Source organism: Balaenoptera musculus, chromosome 7 (assembly GCF_009873245.2).
Source record: "Balaenoptera musculus isolate JJ_BM4_2016_0621 chromosome 7, mBalMus1.pri.v3, whole genome shotgun sequence".
Classification (NCBI taxonomy): domain Eukaryota; kingdom Metazoa; phylum Chordata; class Mammalia; order Artiodactyla; family Balaenopteridae; genus Balaenoptera; species Balaenoptera musculus.
The window spans coordinates 37,930,164-37,956,992 of NC_045791.1; the positions used below are offsets into that span (position 1 = coordinate 37,930,164).

Below are 26,829 nucleotides of genomic sequence, written 5' to 3' on the forward strand. Positions count from 1 at the left end.
TCTGACTCCAGTATTTAGGTTTGGAGCATGATCTCTGCAGATGTTTACAAATGAAGTTGAGCAGGTTTTTAAATATCTGAGGTGGAGTAAATCTGTTACTTTTTTTTACTATGTGAAATTAACACTACAATACTGAAGAAGGTATCCATACTACTTTCATCTCCAATCTCTATACCTTATAATTATCTTGAACCACTGGGACACTTCAGCAGCTCTAACTGACCTAGGACAACATTTAAATATATTTTATTCAATTTCTGTCATTGACAAAATGAAATAGTGAGTGTGACGTATACTAGAAGAATTGGACCCAAGACAATCTGTCCGTTTATTGTTATCCAGAAAACCAGTCTCTTTCCATTTGCCTTTGCTTCGTTGACAAGATGAACTGTAACCAGTTTAGCCACTGTAGTTGAAACTCCATGTAGCACAGTTTCTGAGCATTGTATTGTAATGATGGATACTATGTTTCCATGGGAACAGAATATACCTATTAGATTACAGAAGTAAGGTTCTAATTGCCACAAGTAAATGAATCATTATTTTAATTAATGTGCTCATAAGATATTGTTAAAACTATATTTTAATTGCTCAAATTAGTATAGCAAAAATATCTTTTCTAAAAACATCAGCATTTGAGTGTGCAGCATACCAATAAAGAGTAGGATAAAAAAATCTGGTGTAGTAGAAAAACAGTTCATAGTACTTTATTATCAATGCTTTTAGCTTGACTAAGCAGTAGCTGAGTCTACAAGTTAAATTTAGCATTGAATATTTTGTGAAAATATTGAAGTTTGGGATTTTTTCTAACATGAAGGGTATTATTTTAATGAAGTACATGATACAATTATATCCATTTTTTGGATAGCTTGGAACTTTAACAGATGATTCTTCACAATTTATATTGCAGAATAATATTGATACAGAACTAATAGAAAGTATGCCATATAAATCATGCATATGCAACATTAAGTTTTCTTTTATCCATTTACTATGGTACACTAATGTAATTTTAAGAATAATAATTGAAAGATAAAAAGACAGTGATACAAAGAGGAACAGTTAATGTTGATATAGAATTAGAACATTGAAGGGGAATAAAAAACAAAGGCCAGGGTGAAGTAAAGAGGACGGAGATACCGTAGAGACTTCCCATATCTAGTCAGTGAATGAAGTCCGGTGATAATTCATGATTATATTTATTCAATCTTTTCTTTTTTCCCTCAATCAACAAATATTTTTCAAGGACCTAAGATATGGTAATCTCATAGATCCTAATGCCTCTGTCTCTCACATGTAATCGCCTGTCTCTAATTTTACTGCCTTCATTAAACTTTGAATATATCATATTCCTTCCTTGTCTTATATTGCCCCTCTCAATCATGTAAATTTTCCATATATTTTAAGCTCAGTTCATATGTCTCTCGCTCTCCTTTTTTTTTTTTTGGCCACGTTGCATGGCATGAGGGATCTTAGTTCCTTGACCAGGGATCAAGCCCACCCCCTCATCAGTGAAAGCATGGAGTCCTAACCACTGGACCACCAGGGAATTCCTATATGTCTCTCTTCTTGAATGGTGTTTCTGATCTCACCCACAGAGACCAATATTAATTACTTTCTTTTCTGTTATCTCAATATATGTACATATATTTCTTACTTTATTCATATTGCTTTTTTGTGAGCTATTTGTTTATAATTTTGCTTCTATATAAGGCTGTTATGTCCATTGAATTAGGGGTTTTGTGTTATTTATTTATCTCTGGTCTGATGACCTTTTAGTATTTGGCACAAAGAAAGCACTCACATAATTGTAGAATGAATGAGTGGATTTTTGGTGTGCAGTATTTGGCCTCTTTGCTTTGGTTTTAAAGGAATGTGAATTTGAGAAAATTTATTTGGCCTTAAGTTATCTTATATTAATTATTAATATATTAATTAATTAAATATAAAGGTTGAATATATTAATTAATAAAATTAATATTTATTCCTTGAAATACTCATGCCAGTCTCCTTAAATATTAAATATCAGCCCTTCATTTTTAACAAAGATTTGAATGCCTAATGTAATAGATATCAAAGTCACACTGCACCAGAGTTTAGTCCTTTCAAAACTATTTAAAAGTCAAGGTTCATTGTGGGTCTATCACTGAAATAAAACCAGTGAACAATCTATAAGGAACTTAAGATATACCTCTTGCTTGCAGTGGTATTCCTTCTATTTAGAAATATTTAAATGCATTTTAAAATACAGGGAAACTGTATATTTTTAAATTTTATGACACAGATCATAAATATGCATTTTCATGTATAGAAATCAGAAAGCAGAATCCAGCCACAGGAAAACCGGATGAGGAATTGTGAACTAGAAAATGGCTTATATCAAAAACATGTTTATAGTTAACCTTCCAGGGGATGCAGGCCAAAGCAACTACTGTAAACTAATGACTGTAATAGAGTCTTCTTGAAAGGGCTGTAGTAAACCACATGTGAAACCCCTTTAAGGGAAAATAGTCATGTGGATTATTTGGTGCTAGCAGTCCTGTGCAATCTACTTAAGGGAGACTTTTGAAAGGGAAATCAAACAATTCTGAAAGGGAAGTGATCACCTGCTAGGTATGTGACACATGTAAAATTCTTCAGTGCTTATGTGTTTCCCTTAAAGTTCAATCTGCTTAGTATGGCTTCATGGCTATGACCTGGTTACTACCTACTTATTTGGTATGTCATCATCGCTTCCTTATTTTTAATAGTCTGTGTTTGTCCGTAACTGGTTTTCTTCAATATATTCGATGTGTTTTCTGGCTTCCCCTTTGGGCATTCTAGTTTTCCTATCACTTGGCTTGGAATAATCTTCCTCCCAATTTACCCTTTCATTATCATCCCTCTGTGTACTCTCAACCATTGGAGACCTTCTTACTTTCCCTGACCTGGGTGGGTGCCTCACCTTTGTGTTCCAGAATTTCCTAGAGGGAAATTATCACATTTTATTGAATTGTTGTATTTAGAAATATATTCTTTGCTATACCCTTATGTCAACTAGAGTGGGGAATCAAACCTCTTTTATTGATCGATTTGTATTCAGTGCCTAGTACAATGGTCAATACCTAAATTCTTGAATGAGTGTATTAATGACATAACTAAAATATCTAGAGAAATGTTAAGTAGCAAGTTGCAATTTTGAGGAGTTAGCCATGAGAATGAAGACTCGGGGCCCCAAGGACCCTGCAAGATTTTTCATTAGCCATCATCTATTATAAACGAGCTTAATTGTACATTCACACTCAACCAAGAATACAGGGCTGGGACAGACATTTTAATAGTTAAAGATCAGTGGTAAAATTACCTAACATGAACTCACTCACCATTTGTTTTGTTGAAAATGTTCTCAGTAATACTTCTCTCTTATTTTTTGGCCTTATAGGGGAGGCATGGTACATATTTAAATTAGAGGGGAGAGTAAGAGAGAAAGAGAGACTGATTGAGGATCTGACTCACTTCCCCATATCATCCTCGGTCACTTGGGTACTCAAGATCCATGAATTGTTTTCTGAGGGCCAAAAATGCAACTAGACTCACCTGATCTTTAGAAAGGGCACAGACGAATAAGGAATAGTCTTTGCCCAATGAGGTATGTGAAAATGTCCCTAAAGAGTAGTTCAGAGGACATAGCATTTGAACAACAGATTTTTTTCCTAAAGTGTTATTAGCATCTGAAAATTTTCTGATACTTATGAAATATTTATAGAGTTTTTAACCCTATGTTATTTTCTTTTTATTTATATAAAAGGGAATTTAATGAAGATATTCATTTACAATGTCAGTTCACGGAGTTTTGCTAATTTAACTTAATGTGGATACAACTTTCCCACACAGATAAAAAACTGTTTCCACACATATAATTAAAGGATTGTCACTAACCTTTGTTTTTCAGAGATAAGAGGTGTTAAAGTTAATTTTGTATTGAACTAGAAATAGATACATGTAGATAATTTTGAACAGTTTTTTCTCTTTGGCAAGAGCACTTCAATAATCAAGGTATTTAGATTAGATATTATGGGTTCCGGCAACATGACTTGCTCTGAAAATGCTGCACAATGAGTCCAGAGAGTACCAATTCTGTTATGCATATTTTGACTGGACATTTTATTTTGCAGATAATCCTACCTGTACATGTATTTGTATATGTGTAAGTGTGTGTTTGTTTAGGGGGATATTTTCTGCAATTTCATTTTAATGTAAAGTAGATACACTTCATGCAACAGAATAACTTACTAAATTTGCGTACATTTGTAATTACTGCTCAAAAACAGCATGGTTTAGGGGCCCCTGGTCATCTTGTACAGTTTCATTTTCAAGAATGTGTAAATCTCCATTCCTTTTATGTGTGTGTATCTGAGCCTCCAAGATCCCCATTTCCCTTTATTACTGGTACGTTCTGTTCTCTAAGATGACAACCTTTTGCCAAATCAAATCCTTCACTCCTTCCAACTTAATAAATCTGCCTTTATTCCACATTCTGATCGTGTAATGTAAGCATATCTTTTAACTAATTTATATCCTCCTTGATTTACTGAGAAAACCTAACTCCTCCAAGCAAAGTGTTCTAGACATGAGCTGCTTTTTGGCTTAGTTTTTTTGGCTAACAATGTACATTTCTTTTATACTTCAATTAAAGAAGTTCTCAAAAGAGCCCCTCATTCCTGTTGACTTGTGTGTTGATAAAATCTATCACTCTTCTGTGGCTCAGTGCTCTAACTGAGAAATTTCCCTTAAGACTTTTGAAAGGTGATATTTTTCCTAAGTCAGCTTAACAGATATTCTACTAAATAGGCTGCTCATGTTGATGACTCTCTCTGCTTGTCAAGTATGAAGAGACCATTGCCTCTTTCCAGTGATGACCCCTACTTGAAATACAATTTATAGCAGGCGCTAAACCTCTAAGAGTCTCACAAGATAATGACATTTGGAGGACAGAGGATCAATGCGGAGGAGTAAACAAATTGAAGACGGAAATGTATAGCTGCTTTCATATGTTCAGAAAATTATCAATTTTATTTAAACAGGTACATTTAAAAGATTTCATGCGTAATTAGGTTTTTAAGATAGATGCTATATCCAGTGTAATATATTCCAATCTAGTAGATGTTAATAGACATTTATAAATATAAATGCATTTTATAAGGTATACAGTTCATGATAAACATAATAAGCAGTTTTGTTCTCTGATGTCACTATTAATGATTCTAATAATCAGATTCTGGAAATGACAATATTTTTTCTGTAATTCAGATTTTAGAAAATATAAGCAGACTGTCGGAAGACTAATAGTATGTTAGTATGTTATATATACCATATCCATATTATATATATAATATTCTGTTATATATATAACAAAACATATGTGTGTATATATATATATATATATATGTATGCACACTAACATGTTAGTACAGTCTAACAATATGTTAGAGTCAAGAACACATTTTTGAGTGCATTTTTATGCTCTATTAACCTTCATATGAAATAGATGACATGAATTTGACATTTGCATTCTAGTTGTGTTAAAATTAAGTCATAGAAGATTAAATAAATGGCCAGAACAGAATGACTCCATTTTCAAAATTTCTACTACTTATCTGTTAGCATATGCATTTAAAAATTTTAAAGCATGCTTTTCACATGATCACTGGGTGTGTAGGTTTCACTGACAAGAGCCACCCTCTGAAAACCTCATGCACCTGAACCTTGGAAAACCTACCCAAATGTTTTAATAGATATCAAGATCTTTAGGTAGCCTAGTAGAACTCACAGTGACTTCAGCCCTGCCCACTTCCCACATGAAAGAACAACCAAGGTAGAGTAGGGTAGATTCTCAAATGCTGAAAGAAAGAAAGGTTGAGTTAAAAGTTTCCAGTATGTTTAAGATCATCAGTTTGCTGGATGAGGGAGGAGTGCTGGCATTTCTGGGTATTGATTTGGGAAGACTGGTTGGAGAATTTCAAGTAATCGGTAGCTTTAGTACCGTCAGGGTTGAGTAATGTCAACATGGAATGACAATGAGAACAGCAGTTCAGATGGACTCTTGGTTCAGTTAAAACAGAGCTATTCTATTCTGGCTTGAAGCACAAGGTTAGGACATAGGCTTCACTCCCAAGCTGTTCCCTTGAATGGTGCTGCCTCTAGCAGAGGTGGGAAATCTCTTATTACTCTCTTTTTGTCCATGTCTTTGGATATGTAAAATCTTATATCCTTTCAAGATCAAGAACTTTTGCTCTATATTGCTAGATAGATAGATTTAGGGATAAAATATTTAGTTTGAATTTTTCAAACAAAAGACAGTGGAAAGTAGAATTTACTTAACCAATTCACGGTATTAAAAAATGTGTTATGCCAAATATGCTGTCTTAGATATAATAGATTTTATGTAATATTTAGATCTAAAGTAATAAACTTTTAAAAACCCTCTATACCACCCACCATACCATCCTGGTTCTGTTATTTGCCTCCTTGCCCTAGTTGAAAGTAGCTGATAGGACCTCGGAAGAGGTATACCAAGGTTTAAAACACAAACATTATTTTAAGATGGCAGTAAAGAGAGAGACAGATGGCTGTTCCCTTCACATATTCTAATAACAACCAGAACTGTTAATTAAAATAAGAGGTAACTCAGAATGTAATTAAACCTATACTGAAAATGAAATTAATCTGGATGACGCAGACAAGATCACAGCTCTCTTCATTTTAAAGCAAGGCTTTAGATTGTGTTCAAATTATTTGGTCATTGAACTCACATTCCCATTTCACTTTTCTAGTGTTGAAATCATCTATAAATTGAATCATGCTATAAATGAAAATAGGTGAGGCTGGCACCTGTATAGGAAGTTGCTCCTGTACCTCAATTTTCCTCTTTGACATAAGTTAGTGTTTTAGATTATGTTTCCTAAGGCCTGTCTAACTTAAATTATTCTGAGTTTCTTTAATTGTGCTATTCAGGCTAATAAGATTGTTCAGCCTACTGTAGACATAATTCTTTGTCAGAGTTCTTAATAGAGTACATTTTTTCTTTGCCTGTTTTGCTCTCGTATTCCTGGAAAAGAAACAGTGAATCGTGGCTGTGTTCCAACAAATTTCTATTGATTACAGGAAACTTAATGGCTTCCATCAAAACTATATTTTAACATCACCAAATCACTGTAAGATTATTGATACCTGTTTGTTCAGAAAGGAACCTTGGAAAAACAATTGCATTAAGATGCACTTCATGTATTTCAAACTCAATGTATTTAATCTGATTAGTTGGCTGAGACCCAGCTGGTGCTTTGTCAGCAGATCAGGAGTAAAACAAAGAAGCTATAATTAATGAAATTAATGCTAGATATAGAAACTTGAGATTTGAGGAGACATTTCGGTCATAACATTTCCTTTGAGCTTAGCAGAATGGAGAGACAGTTTAGTTGGAAGTAATTGTTCTTAGTTTAATGGCACATGGTTAGATGAGGATGATTATTTTTCTCATGCTACTGGCTGCTAGGACTCTAAGTTGGCAGGCATGATGGTACAAAACTGTCAGACAAATTTAATCAGAAAGTTCAGAAAATAAAAGGGTATGATTTAATTTACTATTTTTATCTTCGCTTTCCTATGAGAAGTACAAGTAAAATTTCATGGTATGTCCATCCATCTTCGTCATTCTAACAATATGAAATTGTTGGTCTCCAGTCTTTCTCACCTTCTAAATCCAATCAGTTTTCAAGTCTTGTTAAATTTGCCTCCTAAATAGCTTTTCAGTCTATCTCCACAGCCATTGTCTTTTAACACAGCTTCCCAACTGGTCTACTTGTTTTAGTCTTGCCCTGATCCGATATTTTCTCCATGGAGCAGTCAAGGTGATTTCTACAAAACGCTGTCAGACAGTGTCACAACCTCTGATAAAACACATCAATTACCCCCCACTGAGTGGAGCAACGCATTTTTTTTTCAGGTGATATGTACAAATTTCCCTCAATATAAAACACCAGATACTTCCTATCAGATAGAGGTTTTTCAGCATTCCAAGGAAATGAAAGAGTTCAACCTTTCACTATAAAAATAGTTTTGTATAATAAGATCTTGGTTCTTGAAAATTAATATTAAAATCTTGATAATAATAGTAGTACTAATAACAAACATCTATTGACTTCTCCATGAAATCAAAGAATGGAAATTGTGAGGAAGAGACCTCAGGCTAATTGCCAGGTGCTGTGGAAGGCTGTTTTCTGCACTAGCTTTGGGCTGGGGAAACATGATGTCAGATGAAGAACAGTGTTAAGTGGGCAATTTGTATGGATAAGATGTGTACTCGAGGTGAAATAGGGAATGCCTATAAAAGGTATGCATGTGTAATTTCCTTCCAAAGTTAATAAATATTAAGAACCGATAAATTATAAAACAATTGCACCAAAGTAATGGCAAATCTTTTTAATTGCGCATGCAGTCTATGTCACTAAGCCTTGCTTTGATTGCATGTTATAGCGCCTTGTGTGTGCAAATCTAGGCAGGGATGGATGCTTGCATAATTTAGGGGGGTCTTTTTAAAGAAAAAAGAATACAAAATTATGAAACCAAGTATATGAAAGTGAAAAGGACATGTGCTAGTGAAAGTCCTTGATGCTTAAGCTTCATAAGTATCATCTTAAATCCACCTCTGGCAGATTGAGGTTTTGAATGTTTACTTTCTGTTTCTCTTGAAAAATAGTCTATGTACATTTTCCTCTCTCTTATGGTGATAGGAACATTTCTTCATTAAGATCCTAGAGTATTTTCATAACAGTCCTAGACTTAGAATGTATATGATAAATATTTTATAATAAGCTCTACTTCTTCCACTGTTTATTATATATTATATGCACTTAAAGAATTCATGTCTGAAGGAAGATTAAGAAAAGAGTATGTATTGATTAAGGGAAGAAGTAGATTAAAAAGAGCATGAGAACAGCCTAAAATAACTAGGAGCTGTCAGTATCAGAGGGAATGGAGCCCCTGTAGATGGTATAAGCAATAATGATGGTTTAAAATTACAGAGGGGAAATTTTGTTTATATTTTTTAAAGAATGATTACATAACTATATCTTTGTTTGAGGAAACTTTGACATTAAACTTAAGTTTTGAAAATTAGCTTAGGCTACATAGAAGACATACCTATTTCTTACATCCATTCATTTTGTGGAGATAAAATACAGGCACAGTAAGAGAGATGTGCCCACTTACACTTACGTGAATAGGCTAGGTATTGCCTAATGTGGTGAGCAGGGTATTTAGAATATACAAACTTAAGAACAACAAAATAGGGTGTTTAATTATGTGATTTTTCATTCCACCCTTAAAAGTAATGTTTTAAACATTTTTTAAGTGTTTAAGACCCCTTTATGGATTCTAGTAATCAAAATTTAGAAATCGTTAAAGAAAACAGATTTGGTAGTACATCTCTGTCAATAGTTTTTTTTTCCCACCATATGCATCATGGTACCTAGGTTCATCTTTAAGACATACTGAAATGGTTGAAATGTAGCATATAAGCATGGATAAGGGCTCCTGAGGTGTGAAAAAGTTAATTCCCAAAACAGAAGTAATCTGGCTTCATCACTTACAATCAATGTACTGAAATTGACACATCCTTGTCAGCCTACGTCCATAGTTTACATTAGGGTTCACCTTTTGTGTTGTGCATTCTAAGTTTTGACAAATATATAAAGACATCATACAGAATAGTTTTACTGCCCTAAAAATCCCTGGTGTATCAGCTGTTCATCCCAAAACGCTGTACTGATTAATCTTTTCACTCTCTCCATCACTGCCTTTTCCATAATGTCATATGGTTGGAATCATACAGTATGTAGCCTTTTCAGATTTGCTTATTTTCACTTAGTAATATGCATTTAAGGTTACTCCATGTCTTTTTGTGGCTTGATAGCTCATTTATTTTTTATCACTGAATAGTATTCCTTTGTGTAGATACACACCAGTTTGTTTATCCATTTACCTACTGAAGGACATTTAGGTTGCTTCCAAGCCTTGGCAATTATGAATAAAGTTGCTATAAACATTTTTGTGCAGATTTTTTGTGGACATAAATTTTCAACTCGTTTGGGTAAATACCAAAGAACCTGATTGCTGGATCATATGGTAAGAGTGTGTTTAGTTTTGTAAGAAGCTACCAAACTGACTTCCAAAATGGCTGTACCATTTTGCATTGCCACAAGCAGTGACTGAGACTTCCGGTTGTTCCACATCCTCACCAGCATTTGATGTTGTCAGTGTTCCAGATTTTGGCCATTCTAATAGGTGTGTAGTGGTATCTCTTTGTTATTTTACTTTTCAGTTCCCTAACAGCATACAATGTGGAGTATCTTTTCATATGATTAATTGCCATCTGTATATTTTCTTTGATGAAGTGTTTATTCAGATCTTTTGCCACCCCCCTTTTTTTAGGTGCAGGTTTATTAGCTGAAAATGAGATAGTAACTACTTCACAGGGATTTTGAAAATAAAATAATTCATTTAAATATTTTAGTATAGACTCTAGAATATATGTACATAAATTTTAGAGGATATTGTTATAGACCATCTACATTACATCATAATAACATGTCTGAAACAAAACTTACTGCCCACACCTCATCCCACCAATCAGCTTCCTTTCCCATTTTTTAAAATCAATAGCTCCAATATTCTTCCTTTTGACTTTGTTTAAAAGATTTCTATTATTCTTGACTCATCCCCTAAATGCAGACAAACTTATATCATTTTTCCTATGGAAGTTTTGTTAAATAAAGACATAAATTAGTGAATAAAAGTCTTAGAATAATTTTGGATACCTTTATGTCAATCTCATACACATTTCATGTATTTTTCAGGTCAATCGAATGAAATATAACCTTGTTTAACTTCGAGAATGTTTATCAGGAAGAATAAAATATTACTTGAAATAAAATAATTGCATGACGTTATTTTCTAATCCTTGTTTTTGTTGTTCAAAAAGTGATGTATCTAAGGATGAACATCAGTAGCTGCAAGTCTATTAAAATAGGTAGAATATATAAGAAAGTAGTTTCTAATTATGACTGATACAAAAATTGATACCTGTGGGTACGTACGGTCAAAAAATGAACCTCTTCTTTACCAATTATTAATTCTATCTTATGATTCCTAAGTGGGCCTCTGGCCAGAGAGCTTGAGTCTTAATATTCCAAGTGGATTAATTCACTTGCCTTCTCTCCTTTCTCTTTCCCTTCCTTATTTTGACCTTGGTTATTACATCCTAATTTAGACCCTTGTAATATTAACAAGCCTTTGAATATTAGACAGTTTTATGTATTATATATCTTAGCATCTTTTATATGATATAAATAATTCCGTTCATAAATGTCAAAACTTGCTGCAAACATATATACGATAAAATTTCCCCACAAGGTCACCAGGCCAGTTGAGAATTTTGCCTCCAGATCTTGGATACCTTAACAGAATGCTGTAGACAGATCATTTTTTACTTAAAACCTGGGAAAAAGATCTAGGCTGTCTTAGGAGTTGAACTATATGTTAGCATAAACTTACAGAGTTTTGTTATCACTTCCTTTCTGAAATGTCAATTTTAAGGAAGTTACTATTTGCATTTCATATGCTATTTTCCTCAGCATTTTTATATCTTTGACTTTTTACTCTAAGTGATCTTATTTCGTTTAATTCAGATAATTTAAAGTACTCTCCAAGGAGATGAGAAACTATGTAGTTTAGGGAAACTTTTTTTGTTTGTTTTCATTTTTATTGGAGTATAGTTGCTTTACAATGTTGTGTTAGTTTCTACCATACAGTAAAGTGAATCAGTTATATGTATACATATATCCACTCTTTTTTAGATTTCCTTCCCATTTAGGTCACAACAGATCACTGAGTAGAGTTCCCTGTGCTAAACAGTAGGTTCTCATTAGTTATCTATTTTATACATAGTAGTGTATATATGTCAATCCTAATCTCCCAATTCATCCTCCCCTGCTACTTCCCCCACCCCACTGGTATCCATATGTTTGTTCTCTACATCTGTGACTCTATTTCTGCTTTGCCAGTAAGTTCATCTATACCATTTTTCTAGATTCCACTTATAAGCGATGTTATATGATATTTGTTTTCCTCTTTCTGACTTACTTCATACCGTATGACAGTCTCTAGGTCCATCCATGTCTCGCAAATGTGAAACTATTTTGTTCCTTTCTATGGCTGAGTAATATGCCATTGTATATATGTACCACATCTTCTTTATCCATTCCTCTGTCGATGGACATTTAAGTTGCTTCCATGTTCTAGCTGTTGTAAACAGTGCTGCAGTGAACATCGGGGTCCATGAATCTTTTTGAATTATGGTTTTCTCCAGATATATGCCTAGGAGTGGGATTGCTGGGTCATATGATAGCTCTATTTTTAGTTTTTTAAGGAACCTCCAGACTGCTCTCCATAGTGGCCATATCAATTTACATTCCCACTGACAGTGAAAGAGGGTTCCCTTTTCTCCACACCCTCTCTAGCATTTATTGTTTGTAGATTTTGTGATGATGACCATTCTGACCTGTGTGAGGTGATATCTCATTGTTTTGAAACTTTTAATATTTTGACTTTGAAATACCTGTTTATGTCATGGCAGAAAAATTAATTCTTTCAGAAGACTTGTACATACGTGTTCAAACCAATCATTTTCCTTTAAAATACATGTGTTAAAATATCATATATTTTGTGATTATTACTGTGATGTGGCATTTTTCATACCTAAAATAAAAGCCACTCAGTAATAGTTCCCATAAAGTTATAGGGACTTTATTTTTCATTTAGTCTTTGTAAATAACGTAACAGCAAAATTACAGGCAAAATTCTCTGACCTTTTACTGCAAAGCATAGAACCAGAACAACTGCTAAATTGCAAATATTTATTCAGGCTCTGTTCTAAGCCTGCAAGCAGACAAAATGTATTTGAATTTCTGCCAAAGAAGATGTTAAAAAAATAGCTATAGTTTGTGATTGAGAAAGATATAACAACCTATATAAAAAGTCAGTCTCATCAATTAAGGGGAAAATAAGTTTTCAATTGTCAGGTAAAAATGGATTTACTCCATTTTCTAAGGTGATCAGTTATAGTTGCATAAGGGATAGTTTCCTCAAAACTTTAGATTTAACTAGAGGTCAGGTATTCAAGTGTATCAAAATATTCAAGTAATTTAATTATCGTATGGTTTAACGGTTAAATGAGGATAAATGTAACTTCTAGTAAATATATCTGGTTGTACATCTGTCAGTGTATAACTTCACAAAAGTGTAAGGGGAAAACAGTGGTTTCAGTGGATAACAGACTGATTATCACTGAGTGTGATTTATTATTAGCAAGCATGTCTTGCTTCTTTGTGCAAGAATCATTCATATTCTATATAGTGATTATATATATTTTAATATTCTTCCCTCCCTACTTTACTAATCAAAATAAGAAGCTTTTAGTATAGATGTTTCAAAGTCAATTTTTGAGTTCATGTTTTGAACTAATTAATAGATTATCACCTGAAAAGCAAAGAAAATAATCAAGATTGACATATTACATATATCTATTTCATTAATAATTATATCCCTCCTTTTTTGTTGGTGACAATCTCTACTGGTGGTGAATAAATTGCTAATGGGTATGGAAGCTCTGATTCATTCAAAAAGTTGACTTTTCCTGCACTGCCATTTTAACCTTCCCATTTTTCCTCTTCCTCCATTCCTTCTACTGTCTCTCCCCAAGAAAGCATTGAGCATCTAATACCTGGCACAATGTTGGATACTAGCGATGCCAAGGTGGATAAGAGTTCTCCTAAGAAGCTTATTCTAATGTGATATTTGTCTGTAACCATAATGAATGAACAAACAGGAACTGTATCCTAAATTCAAGTACAACTGGTTGTGCCCTTACACAACCGGATGTGTGCACAAGTTTTTCCCCACCCCAGAATGTGTTTTTCTCACATGGTGGACGTGGCCTATGTGGTAAACTACTACTCATTTTTCAAGACTAGGTTTAAACATGGAGGTCCAGAGGTTTGGTTGATCCTTCAGTCCATTGCCGTAGCACCTGGTAATTCAGCACCTAGAAGAGTGCCTGGCAGAGAGGAGATGTTTAACATGTTAATTAATGTTAAGTATTATCACTGATTGAAGTCAATTATGTATGTCATTGAGATATTTACAACCTAGTGGTCAGGGAATATTGTTGTGTGTGCCTGTGCATACGTGCATGACAATAAGACACATTTAAAAGACAATAAATTAAAATAGAAAAATCGTGAAAGACTTCATAGAATTAATGACACTTGATCTGAGCTTTGAATATGAGGAAATATGTCAACAGGTAGAGAGATGGAAGAGGACATTTTAAGCAGTTGAAATAGCATAAACCAAGTAATATATATGGAAAACAGTACTTATTAATAGGAAAGTCATCCATTTAAGAAAATTGGAGCAGAATAGCATAGAGGTTAAAAAAACTGGCTCTGGATTTACCCTCCTTTGTCATGTGACATTGGAGAAGCTACTTCCCCCTCCTGATACCTCAATATCGTTGTCTGTCATATGAAAAAAGAATAGTACACACTTCATAGAGTGGTGGGGAGAATTATACGATAATACATATAGAGAACACTTAGGATCTGGCATATGTATTTTACTATGTGTTGTAGTTATTGTTGTTAAGGTTTTTAAAGAGCTAAAACTATAGTGGTAACTTAGAGCTAGATTTTGAAGGAACTAGGAAGACATGCTAGTAACTATGGGGTTTGTTTTTTATTTCTTGATTAAATTTTATTTATTTAGTTTAAATATCACATATTCAAAAGTTACTAAGCCCCGCTGCCTAATATCATCACATTAGGGTTTAGGGTGAAAATTCAACCTATGAATTTTAAGGGAACACAAACAATTCAGTCCCATACATTATACAAAGTGGTTCTGAGTGACATTTTAAAGCAAAGTTTTAGGAATATCTTTTAAAATGGATTAATCTAAGCATTTAATTGCTGTAATTTGTGTGCAATATTTTTTAAAAGTTGACAAGTGGTATTGCTTCAGATAATATATCAAAAGTTTTTCTTCCCAATGACTAGGGATAATGTTCACCAAAATGATTAAATTCCAGCATTATCTGAAAGATGTTCTGTTTTCTTTTAAGCTAGAAATTTATTACATTTTCCCTTTGAAAAATATCTTTTATGATGTCAGTCTCTTAATATAGGGTATTTCCTAACAGTAATTAGGTTACATTATACCTATACCATTAAGATGCTTTGGAAGCTAAAAATCATATCTTAACAGGAGAAAACAATAGCATGAATGGATTTCGGTAGCTTTGTTTTGTTTCTGTAATTGTCAATGCAAGAAAGTATGTTTTAATAGGTACCATGAAGGAAGAGAGGAAAAGATGAGCAAGAATGGAACACTTCTACAGTTAGGGTAAGGGAGTTATAATCATTTGAAAGTGTACTGGGTAAATTCTGCAATGCTTCTGTATGAAGTGAGAGTGGAGAGCTGAAGATAGTGCCTTGTCAACAAAGTAGAGAAGTTAATTGTATTTTGAGGGAAATAGTTGCTACTGTAAAGTTAGTCACACTTGTGCAGGGCAGGCCAGGTTGACAGTGCTAGACTTGACTCAGTTCATTACGTGTGTAATATAGGCCTTTCCTCATACTCCAGATAAATATAGACAACGTGGTCTATATCAAGTTAATAGAAACTAACAAGATGAAAATTATTTCATTTGCCTTGAGTTGATTCTAAGAAAGAAAGTGATCACTAAAGAATTGAAATAAATCTAAAATGACCTTTTAAGTAATAATAATAATAATAATAATAATAATAATAGATAATAGCTACCAATTATTGAACCTTTATTATTTTCAGATATATGGTAGACCCATTAAGTAGGTATTATTTATAATCATGATAGCCTTATAAATACGTTATTATCCCTTATTACTATTGATATTTTTTAGTAAACAAAGTTCAGATCATTGAAATAATATGCCTAAGGTCTTACTAATAATGTATGGTTAAAACAGCAACAATCTCATTTATATTCAAAACCCATGTTCTTTTGCTTAATATTACCTTGATTCTCTTAAATATATTTTCAGCAGTATGATAATGAATTCCCTGTCATATTGTTCATCTGCCATTGACCCTTAGCACCTGCACTTATATTCCTTTCTGGGAATCTAACATTTTGTTCTGTTGGTCATGGTTAAAAGTCTATTTTCTTTTCTTTTGCTCTTCTGGGAACTTAGAAACCTAAAGTAGTACATTTGAAACATTTATTGCTAAATTTCTTATTGACACTTTATTTTCTAACAAATATAATTGGCTTTTTCTTCTTGTTTTTATTTTTATTTTTTTAGATTTCTTTGACCTAGCTTAGGGAATAATAGCAAACTGATGTCTGAGAACACATTGTAAGACCAAATGCTTGTAAATAATAGAGGATAATATTGGGTTGAATGTATGCCAGAAACTTCTACTCCTCACTAAAAGTCTGTCTGAGCAAAATATGTTGAACTTTAAAAGTAAAGAGATTCCATTTCTTTGAAAACTGCAGTTTCTGGTAGCCATTTATGTATTCTTAGTTAGCTTTGCAACCAATATCCCAGAAGAGCCTGATGCCATGACCTTAGTATTATTGAACAGCAGTGTACATGGGGTCTTTGTATTTTGTAAACAAGATAAAAAAGTCCCAAACATCATGTGCTTCCTCAGAAAGTTTATAGTTTAAATTTGGGTTCAGCTCAGTGCAACACAATAGAGAGAATGCAGAGAATGCCAAGTGAGCCTTACAGCCATTACATCTAGGGGGATGGGTGAAATTTTGGAAGTGCTTTAGGGAAGACACAGCTACAGACCTTATTCAATAATCCTCAGAGCAGTGCATAGGGTGAACTAGGAAATTCCTTTGTGATATAGCACATGCTATGCATGTTAAGCTATTAGTCAATTCAGTTATAAAACCACTGCCAATGTAAAGAAAAAAATAGACAAAGGGGACAGATTTAAGATATTATTACTTGGCTAAATATTTCAGTTGTGCATACGTATGTGTATAAATGAAATTTGTAGAGTTATGTAGCCTGTATTTAGGGACTGATGGATGAAAATGACCAATTTTTATTGTACAAGCAATGTATATATATATATATATATATATATATGTGTGTGTATATATATATATAAATTACATAGGTAAGTTACATATATAACTTAATTATATATACATCTCTATTAAATAATTTCACTTAATTCTCAGAATATTCAGGTGAAATCAGTAGGGGGGGGGGCCTTAATTTTACAGATGATGAAATTGAGGATTAAGAGATTTGGTAGTTTTTTTAAAGATCATGTATTAATTAGTGGTGGAGCTGGGGTTCACATGCCTTCCTCAAACGGTTGTGAAGATTCCAAAAAGTGCTTAGAAAGATAGTGGGCACATAGTAAGCCTAATAGCGATGTTACCTATTATTATTATTACGACACGGCTCGTTTGAAGGAGATTTGCTTTTTTTTTCTTTTTTTTTTTAAACATTTATTTATTTATTTATTTATTTATTTTTGGCTGCGTTGGGTCTTAGTTGTGGCCCGCGGGCTCTCTAGTTGTGGCGCGTGGGCCCAGTGGCCCCACGGCATGTGGGATCTCTGTTCCCCAGCCAAGGATCAAACCCGCACCCCCTGCACTGGAAGGCAGATTCCCAACCACTGGACCACCAGGGAAGTCCCGGAGATTTGCTTTTATTTTCCTTTTTGTTTAGTGCACACATGATAAAGTGCAGCCACAGCCACCATGTTATTGGAGAACTTCCCCCCCCCCCCACCCCCTCAGCAACTTCCATATTAAGGTTTAGATAAAGCCTCTGCTGTGCAGAAGTTATCGATTGCTTGGTATTTTCTATGTCACAGCATCCAGACATTCCCCTTGGTCTGTGGTTATACTGCATTTAACCATCTTGTATTCATCTCATGTAAGTGACATATGCACCATCTCTGATCAGAAGAAACAATAGAAAACAACTGAGTTAGAGGTATTCTGAAAGTTTAATTAAGGACTTGTCAAAATAACAACTCAGTTTGCCATTTTCACTCAAAAAGCTTTCAGACTTCTTATTTGAATGAACGTTCAATTTAGTTAGGGAGATGAACTTAACGATGTAAAGGCAGAATCAGGAAAGAGAAAAGTCAAAAATAAAGAGATTAGACTACATTGCCTCTATCATTTTAAATTGAAACACTACTTTGGAATAAATTAAACAACAATATATAGTTTCTTTGTCCATGAATCAAGGCACAGGATAAGTCATTTTTTCACAAAATGTTTTTTATCTAAGGATTCAAAAGTCCCAGCTATTTCCAGTTAAAGCAGCATCTGTTGCTTTGCCAGTTTCCACAGAGATGAGCTCCTGTTGATTTTCATCACATTTGTTCAAGCCTGGAATCTGGTTAAAACATGCAAACAGTCTCATTGCCAGTTAAGAGGTGCAATCATATAGTATCTTTTTACCTGCATTTATTTTGATTCAAATGGCATTTGTAATTATGAATCTAAGCATGGATTATTTTAAAATAATTTGGCTTAGAGTAAGTAGTAGCATAAGATAAAGCATTCTAGAAGGAAGAATACTGTGATATATTCATGTTCTTAGAAAACAATTATATTTACTTTAAATCTTCTCAATTGAAATCTGTATTCTATATTTTCAACACCATTTTGGGTGTTACTTTTTTGGGATAACTTGTAAAGAGAAGTAGTTTCTCAATTACATCTTATTTTAGCACATTGTCTAAACTGCAGATTGACCATCATAGAGATTTTCCTGTTATCCAATTAATAATGCTTCCAAATCATTATCCATATGTTGATTGCACATTAACATTTTGAGGTGAAACCAGATTTTAAAACGATGATGTTGTTGAATTGGAAATGTCTGCTATTTGTGTACCTACTTTTAATGAAAGTGTAAAAGGAACAGCAGAAGAACAAACAAAGGTTAAATTGCTGGCAAATGTTCTTCATTTCCAAAGTATTATAGTAGACTGTAGCCACTCACCTTGCCAAGACCTTTTTAATACACCCCAAGTTTCCATACTTAGTCTTCCCAGCTATTCTAGATAATTAGGTGGAAAATGTTGAGAAACCCTAAAAAATTGAGAAGATGAGTAATGTATCTTCTTCTGTAGTTCTGAAATATTTTGAATGTTTAATTGACCATTTCAAAAGAAAATTGCTATGTGATACCTAGCAATTTTTAAGTTTAATATTCTATATTACTAAATGGGACAAATTACTAATATGTCAAAATTCTCCACTTATATGAATGCATTATCACTAATTTCCAGGAAAAACAGGAAATGCAAATGCTCACCCACAGAATGATAAAAAGAAAAGCAGTTATGATGGAGCATTACCTGATACCAAACACTGTTCTGTACACTTCACTTATCTCAAACTCTCAACAGCTTTATAAGAGGATATTTTTATCCCTACTATGTAGAAGAGTAAACTGAGGCTCAGAGAGCTTTAAGTGATTTTTACAAGCTGTTTAGTAGTGTAATAGGAAGCCTAATTTATATATTTTTCAATTATATAAAAATGTTGCCTCACCAGTATTAGTTTGCTATGAAAGGAAGTACAGTCAATTTCATATAGTAGAATAAAATCCTTACCTTCCTTTTCAGTCAGAATTATCCACTGGCATTTTAGTAATAACACTTACAGGTATTTTTACATGAACAAACATTTGAAATACCTGTTTCCATTGTAGATGCCATAGTACCTTAATTATCAATATCCTGTTTCCTCAATGTGAAAATTTTACAAGATTTTATTTCCCCCATTTTTTTCCTTCCATTTAAGGTTCTCTAGTTCTTCTCTATGACTTCTGACAACTACATAGGAAGCAACTCAGGGTAGGCATCGGGGATCAGCAACATAGTACTTTATAATGATAAATAATGGGGACAGAATTTTTATTTTTAATTTCATAGTCCTTTCCTCATGTAAAGAAAAAAGTCACTAAATATGGGCTCAGAATGTGATAGGAATCAAATTTTGTTTCAATATGTAATCTACTGTTGTTTGAAATAATTGAACAAAGTTCGTGATCTTAATTTACTTCAGCTCTTAATATATACATGCATTTATAGTGATCCTTTTTCATAAATTTATATAAATTAATACACCAAACTGGCAAGTATACATAAAGAATTCATGAGAGTGATTGCTCTTGGAGAGACATTAAAGGGCACTTCTTCAATTAAACAATAAAGGGTACTTACTCATTTTATTGTTTCATATACTAATGGATAAAAACATCAATATTTGTTCTTTATTCCAGGTAGTTTGCTTAATATTTAAACATCTCGAAATAAAACCAAATAAATATATTGGGAAATATACTTTTTATCTTCTCTAAATAAGTGATGTTCTATAATTTTTTCTCATGAAATATTTAGTCAGAAACTAGAAATCTGTTTGAAAATACAGAATGATACTTACTGTGTGCATGTCTATAAAATGTACAAATCACTTTTTAGTTTAATTTTGTTATCTTCACATATAAATATTTCTGGGTGCTACTCCTGATATGATAATGATTATGAAGACTAGTATTGGGTCGCTGTCAGATTTCCACCATGACAGTGAGATTGATAAATTGTTTAGAATCAGGTTCCCAACTAAAATAATAGAGACATCATGGCAAAGTAAAAACAACAACAAAAACAGAAGAATAATACCAACTTTTCTCTACAACTTCCTAGATCTGTGTGCCAGGAAGGGCAAGAGATTTAAATTCTCTGAGCATTATATTCTTTATCTTTAAAATAGACATAAAAATATTTTCTAATCAAGATGATATTGTTGATTAGAAATAATATGGAGAGAGCACCTAACATAGTGCCTGAGATGGGCATTTATTTTCTACATAAATTTCTTTAAAAGCTGTCTGGAAAAAGACAATATATATGTCATAACAACTGATTCCCTGGTAATACAGAACTGATAATAATTATAAGGTAAGATTTTGGAAGGATTCAGTGAAGGATTTAATTTATCTTCATATGGTTTTTGAATTATGCAGTTTATTTCTAATTCTAAGTATTGCATGTGTGATTGCTAGTCAGAGGAAAAAATACAGACTATCTCTTTATCCAAACTATACCAGGCTTAAACACAGTAGAAATTATTTATAAAGTGACAAAGGGAGAATAGAAATGAAAGTAGAAAGACTGTCATTACTTGTTTAAATTATACTTAACTATTGGAAAGATGCATTTTTAAAATTCATCTATTATTTTACACTTTAATAGCCTTTAATAGAGGTCTGATAGTAAAGGTAGAGGACAGTAATGACTTTTGCAACTTACAGAAAATTGTACCTTTTGACTAATATAAAACTGAAATGTAATATACGGCTTTAATTTATTCATATATTTCCAGTCTTCACAAAGGAATATTCAGAGGTTGACTGATTTAACAGTAACTCAGTCTTAACATATGATTAATGAGAACAGAATTGAGTTCATCAGAGTAGCATAAGGTAAATGATATCTAAGCAACATAATATATAAATAGCAGCCTTTCACATCTTATATCCAGCATCAGTTTCAGAAATTTGTATAGCAGGAATAGAACTTGCAACATCACAGTGGCCCAGATTACTGATTTTAGCATAAGGATTTCTGAAACTTGAACAAAAGTTCAATCTGGCCCTAAAGGTCCAGAATAAGGGAATCTCTACAATGACTTTACATTATATGACATAGAAATATTTTCAACTTTTATTCATTTAACAAATACTTGGGATGGTTATCTTTGCTTTCATTTATAAAAGCCAACTATTTTTAGACATTATATGGCTCATTTTACATTTCTGTACATGTAATTTTATTTCATGCTCACAGCAGTCCTGTAAGACAGGTGTTGCTTTTTATATTTTACTCTACAGAAGAGGAAAGTGATACGCAGTTAAGTATCCTTCTTAAGTTAACAAGCAAAATGAATTGCTTAGTTCAAAATGCCTTAACATATGCTTCTACTATGCGTAATTTATCAAGGACTTCCTTTTTGCTTTCAGGGATGACTTGTCAAGCTCGAACATCATACACTGAAGATGAAGTTCTTTGGGGCCACCGTTTTTTCCCTGTAATTTCCTTAGAAGAAGGATTCTTTAAAGTTGATTACTCCCAGTTCCATGCAACATTTGAAGTCCCCACGCCACCTTACAGTGTGAAAGAACAGGAGGAAATGCTTCTTATGTCATCCCCTTTAATAGCACCAGCCATAACTAACAGCAAAGAAAGACATAATTCTGTGGAATGCTTAGATGGACTAGATGACATCAGTACCAAACTTCCATCTAAGCTGCAGAAAATTACTGGAAGAGAAGACTTTCCCAAAAAACTCTTGAGAATGAGTTCTACAACTTCTGAAAAAGCCTACAGCTTGGGCGATTTGCCCATGAAACTTCAACGAATAAGTTCAGTACCTGGCAACTCAGAAGAAAAACTGGTATCTAAAACCACCAAAATGTTGTCTGATCCCATGAGCCAGTCTGTGGCTGATTTGCCACCAAAGCTTCAAAAGATGGCTGGAGGAGCAGCCAGGATGGAAGGGAATCTTCCGGCAAAACTAAGAAAAATGAACTCTGATAGATTCACATAACAAAACACCCCTTCAGGCATTATTTACTGTTTGATTTGGTAATAGTCCAATATTTGGCTGATGAGGTAATCCTCTCTAAGGGATCTGAAAGGTACATTTTTTCCCCCAGTCATATATACATATTTGAGAACCCTTCCTTTTCAAGTATTGCTAATGTGCAAAAGAAAAAGTTGTAAAGGGAGGACATCAGAAGGAAGTTCTTATTAACGGGCATGTATTATCACATCAAGCATGCAATAATGTGCAAATTTTACATTTAGTTTTATGGCATGATTTATATATGGTATATTTATATTGTATATTCTGGAAAATGTATATATATATATTTAAAGGGGTGGTACCCTGCACAACATTTCTAACATACGTATTAAGCCAAACATGAATTGATAGCTTTCAGGGTGATAAAACTATATATATATATGTGTGTGTGTGTGTACACATAGTTTTATATATACACACACATATATGTACATATATATACATACACATACACACACACGTACATACATATATCTGATAAAATTGTGATGTTTTGTTCAAAGTTGTAGTTCTTGTGCATGTTTACTTTATTAGGCTAGGAAGGCTTCTGGCATTAATTATTAATACCAAATATTTTAGCCTTAAATTATTTGTCATTTTAAAATCTGATTTAATGTTTTCTGCTGTTTAAGGTCCTGGAAGGTTTTCAATTGTTCTTTATACGAGGGAGTCACACAAGTCTGTGCTACTTATGGCCCTGCAAAAATATAACCATTATATATTTAACTTGTAAATTTTGAAGCATACTAATACGCTGACAATTTCTTATGATTTTTAAAAGTTGCTAGTACTGGGGAAAAATATATATTGCCATTTTGAGAGCTGGTCCTTTCCTGGACTGATTAAAGTCTGGAAATCTCTTTTATATACGATCTAATACAAATATGAGCTCTGAACAAATGTTGAATCACTGTAATAGTCAGTAGCGAAGTTATATTGAATATATTGGAATCTGTGTGAAATTACATAATTAATGGTCCCTGTTTCAAACTGAGTCAATTGGTAACATTTTCACTCTTTTTCTCAAACTTTTGTCATTTTAAAAACCAGTAATTTATCTTTGAGGAGATAAAACAATACAATGAAACAGATGATATGTATTTATGTGTAAAATATGTATGTCTCATTGAGTCTCTTTTTATGCCATTCTCCTGTTTGTGGCATTTGTTATAGCAGGACAGACTCTTTTCCTCACCTGGGAAACCTATTTCATCCCTTGCCTGTCACTCAATTCAGAAGGAATGTTTTGTATATACCTGAGAGAATTTAAAATCAGATAACTTGAAGATATTTTACCCATGTGAGTTTTTTGTTTTGTTTTGTTTTGGTAAACACTCAATTTATTGGTGTCTTGGATCTCTGGCCCACCAAAATAATTTTAGCAGTACTATTTTTTGAACCCAAAGGTTTGATATTTATGACTCATTAGTAGGAATCAAAACTATTCCTCAGAAGAACACATGAAAAATAAAGATTTGGAATGCAGAGATTTTAATGAAAATTTACAAGTGCTCCTTATCAGAATATCATGGATTTTCCTATAAAACTTTTCGGGGCATTGTAATCTAAGTCTGTCCAGAATTAATCTATTTCTCCTTATAAATTGTAAATCCTTAATAGCTGGTTTGGGCTCCCACCATTTACCATTGTTTTCAGCAATCCTGTGATGATTTTTGTATTGGAAAATTATTACATCAACAATTCTATCATTGACTACAATAATACCTTCTGGCTACCTCTGTATCAATCAAATTCTGCAGATGCAAACATATACCAGGGAATTGTTACTGGCAAAATGATCAACCTTGAGCATCCAACCACTGTGAATAGATCTGGTTGCCCTAACCCTTACCCCCAAACTTTCTTATTTGCTGGATATAGGAAATGAAATAGTAGCAGAGAGAGAAGGGGACCCAGGGGCCACAGTATATTTATTATCAGTGGAAGAGACTGCACAGATCATTTAGTCCAACTACTTAAAACTAAACAGAGCCATAATTTAATTTGGAGAGTCATTTTAATTTGTTTTTGGTACCAAGAGGAATATGAGACCAAAAATAAACTCTCCAAATATATTCATTCATTCATTCAACAAAATTTTTGCATGTCTTTAATGTTCTAGGCATTTTTAGCTCCTGTAGATTTGGATATGACTAAGTCAGAGGAGGTCACTGCCCATTCAAACACTGCATATCAGTAGGAGGGGGGGAGGAGGAGACAAAAAACAAATGACAAAATTTCACAGTCAAAATATCAGTTAAGGGAAAGAAAACAGGGTAACATGATGGAAAATGGGTGAAATAAGAAGTGATTATTTTAGAAGAGGTGACTGGCTTAGGGAGGGGGTGATATTTGAACAAAGACCTGAATGATGAGAAAGAACCACTGTTGTCAAATTAATTTTTCTTAGTGAATGCTATTCCTTTATCTTTCCCACGTATGTATGGGAAAGGTATGATTTCTGCATGTAATTGCAGTTTAACCCCTATTGCTAAGTTGATCATAGGTCCCGGTTTACCCAGGAGAGTTCCAGTTTATACCTGTTGTACCTGTGTAATTATTACTAATACTCCCTTTCACTCTTATAATGTCCTGGTTTGGATGATATATGGTGACTCTACGTTTTTGTTGAAACTAAATTATGAAGTCTGATATATTTGGATAAAAATAAAGAATTGCTTTTTCTTCTCATTTTGCTGATTTTTTTGACACTGGTCATTCCAAGCAAAGTCATCTCAGTTTCATATACTTTAGCCTGTAGGACTTCTTATCAAAGTGATTTCCTGTAACATTTGTTCAATCTGTACATGACATGTTTTCCTAGCAGTGAAAAGTTATGCATATTATTGACTGAATAAAAAACAAACCTCTGGTATTTCCATTTCAGGAATTTGTAAGAGCTCAAATCAAAGGGAGTAAAAGTCAACTTAAGTCAAGATAATTTTCAGCCCACCAGTATGGTGACTGAAAAAAAAAAAGAGCAAAATCTAATGTGTTCATTGAACTGAATAATTCAACTTAACTAGAAACTAGTCCCTTTTAATGGGATTTTCATGGTATAGCTCCTGTCATGGTAAAATATTTCATTCTATTTATCAAAATGATGTAAATCTAAAAAAACACAATTATTTTGATAATGCCTATTTTCAATTTAAATATCCTTCTCACCAATATGTGAATATGCTTTTGTAAATATATATTAAACTAAAAATAAGGATATTTTATCATTAATTATTTCTGAAAAAATTCTTATGCTGTTTTAAATTCATCCATATGTGGCATTAAATATTCTGAAAAGTATTTAGTTTTCTCAGTACTCAAGAGCCACTTTGTGGAAATAGAATGGAACCATAATGGATGATTTCTCTGGGAGGAAAAGTGAGATTCTGAGGAAGGTGGCTTACGTTCTATTTGAATGAAAGTTTCTACCATTTCATACCATGAAGAGAGTTCAGCGTGACTGCACAGCACATCTGTGAGCTCTATTCCGAGTATGTGCTTGAGTTATGTTGTACACATTCAGATTAGCATCAAACTAATTGCATTGTCTAGTATGCAGTTTATTATTATTTAAATGTACAAGGTCATTTAGGTTACAATAACAGAAACTTATGTAATCAATACTGCAAGTTCAGTTTTATAAAAACTGTATTAAACTTTCAAAATATGATTGGGTTAAATTTCTATAGTGTGCTCATCATTTTTCTACTTCCCAAGAGTTAATTACTCACATTACTTGATTTGGTTTATCATAAGACTTTTAACTCCTAAAAATCAATGATTCAATGATTGAAAACTTATAATTCAATCATTATAAGTCATTCCTTGAGGGTTACTTTTATTTTGGCTCCTTACTGGTGAGATGCTTCAGCAATATGAAACCTGAATTTAATAATACAGATTATTTGAGACCTGCATTTCTTGGAGGAAGCTTCATGACCATCTTACCCTTTGCTGAACCTGAGTCTCAAAAGCCACAGTAAGTAAAGCAGACAAATACACAGTTTTCCTGATTTTGTTTAAATATCAAATCACCTTTTAGAAAAGCG

General features: G+C 33.2%; 1 protein-coding gene across 2 annotated transcripts in view; it reads left to right on the forward strand.

Annotated features, from left to right (window-relative positions):
* The window catches only part of KCNJ3 (potassium inwardly rectifying channel subfamily J member 3), a 174,194-nt gene extending 148,723 nt beyond the window's left edge, over positions 1-25,471 (forward strand). The window contains exon 3 of one of the 2 annotated variants that reach the window (XM_036859093.1): positions 22,155-25,471. In XM_036859093.1, the coding sequence (XP_036714988.1) occupies positions 22,155-22,741 (587 nt within the window). In that variant the 3' untranslated portion in view covers positions 22,742-25,471. The remainder of the gene's footprint in view (positions 1-22,154) is intronic. The other variant, XM_036859095.1, reaches the window with a different exon arrangement.
* The last annotated feature ends 1,358 nt before the right edge of the window (positions 25,472-26,829 follow it).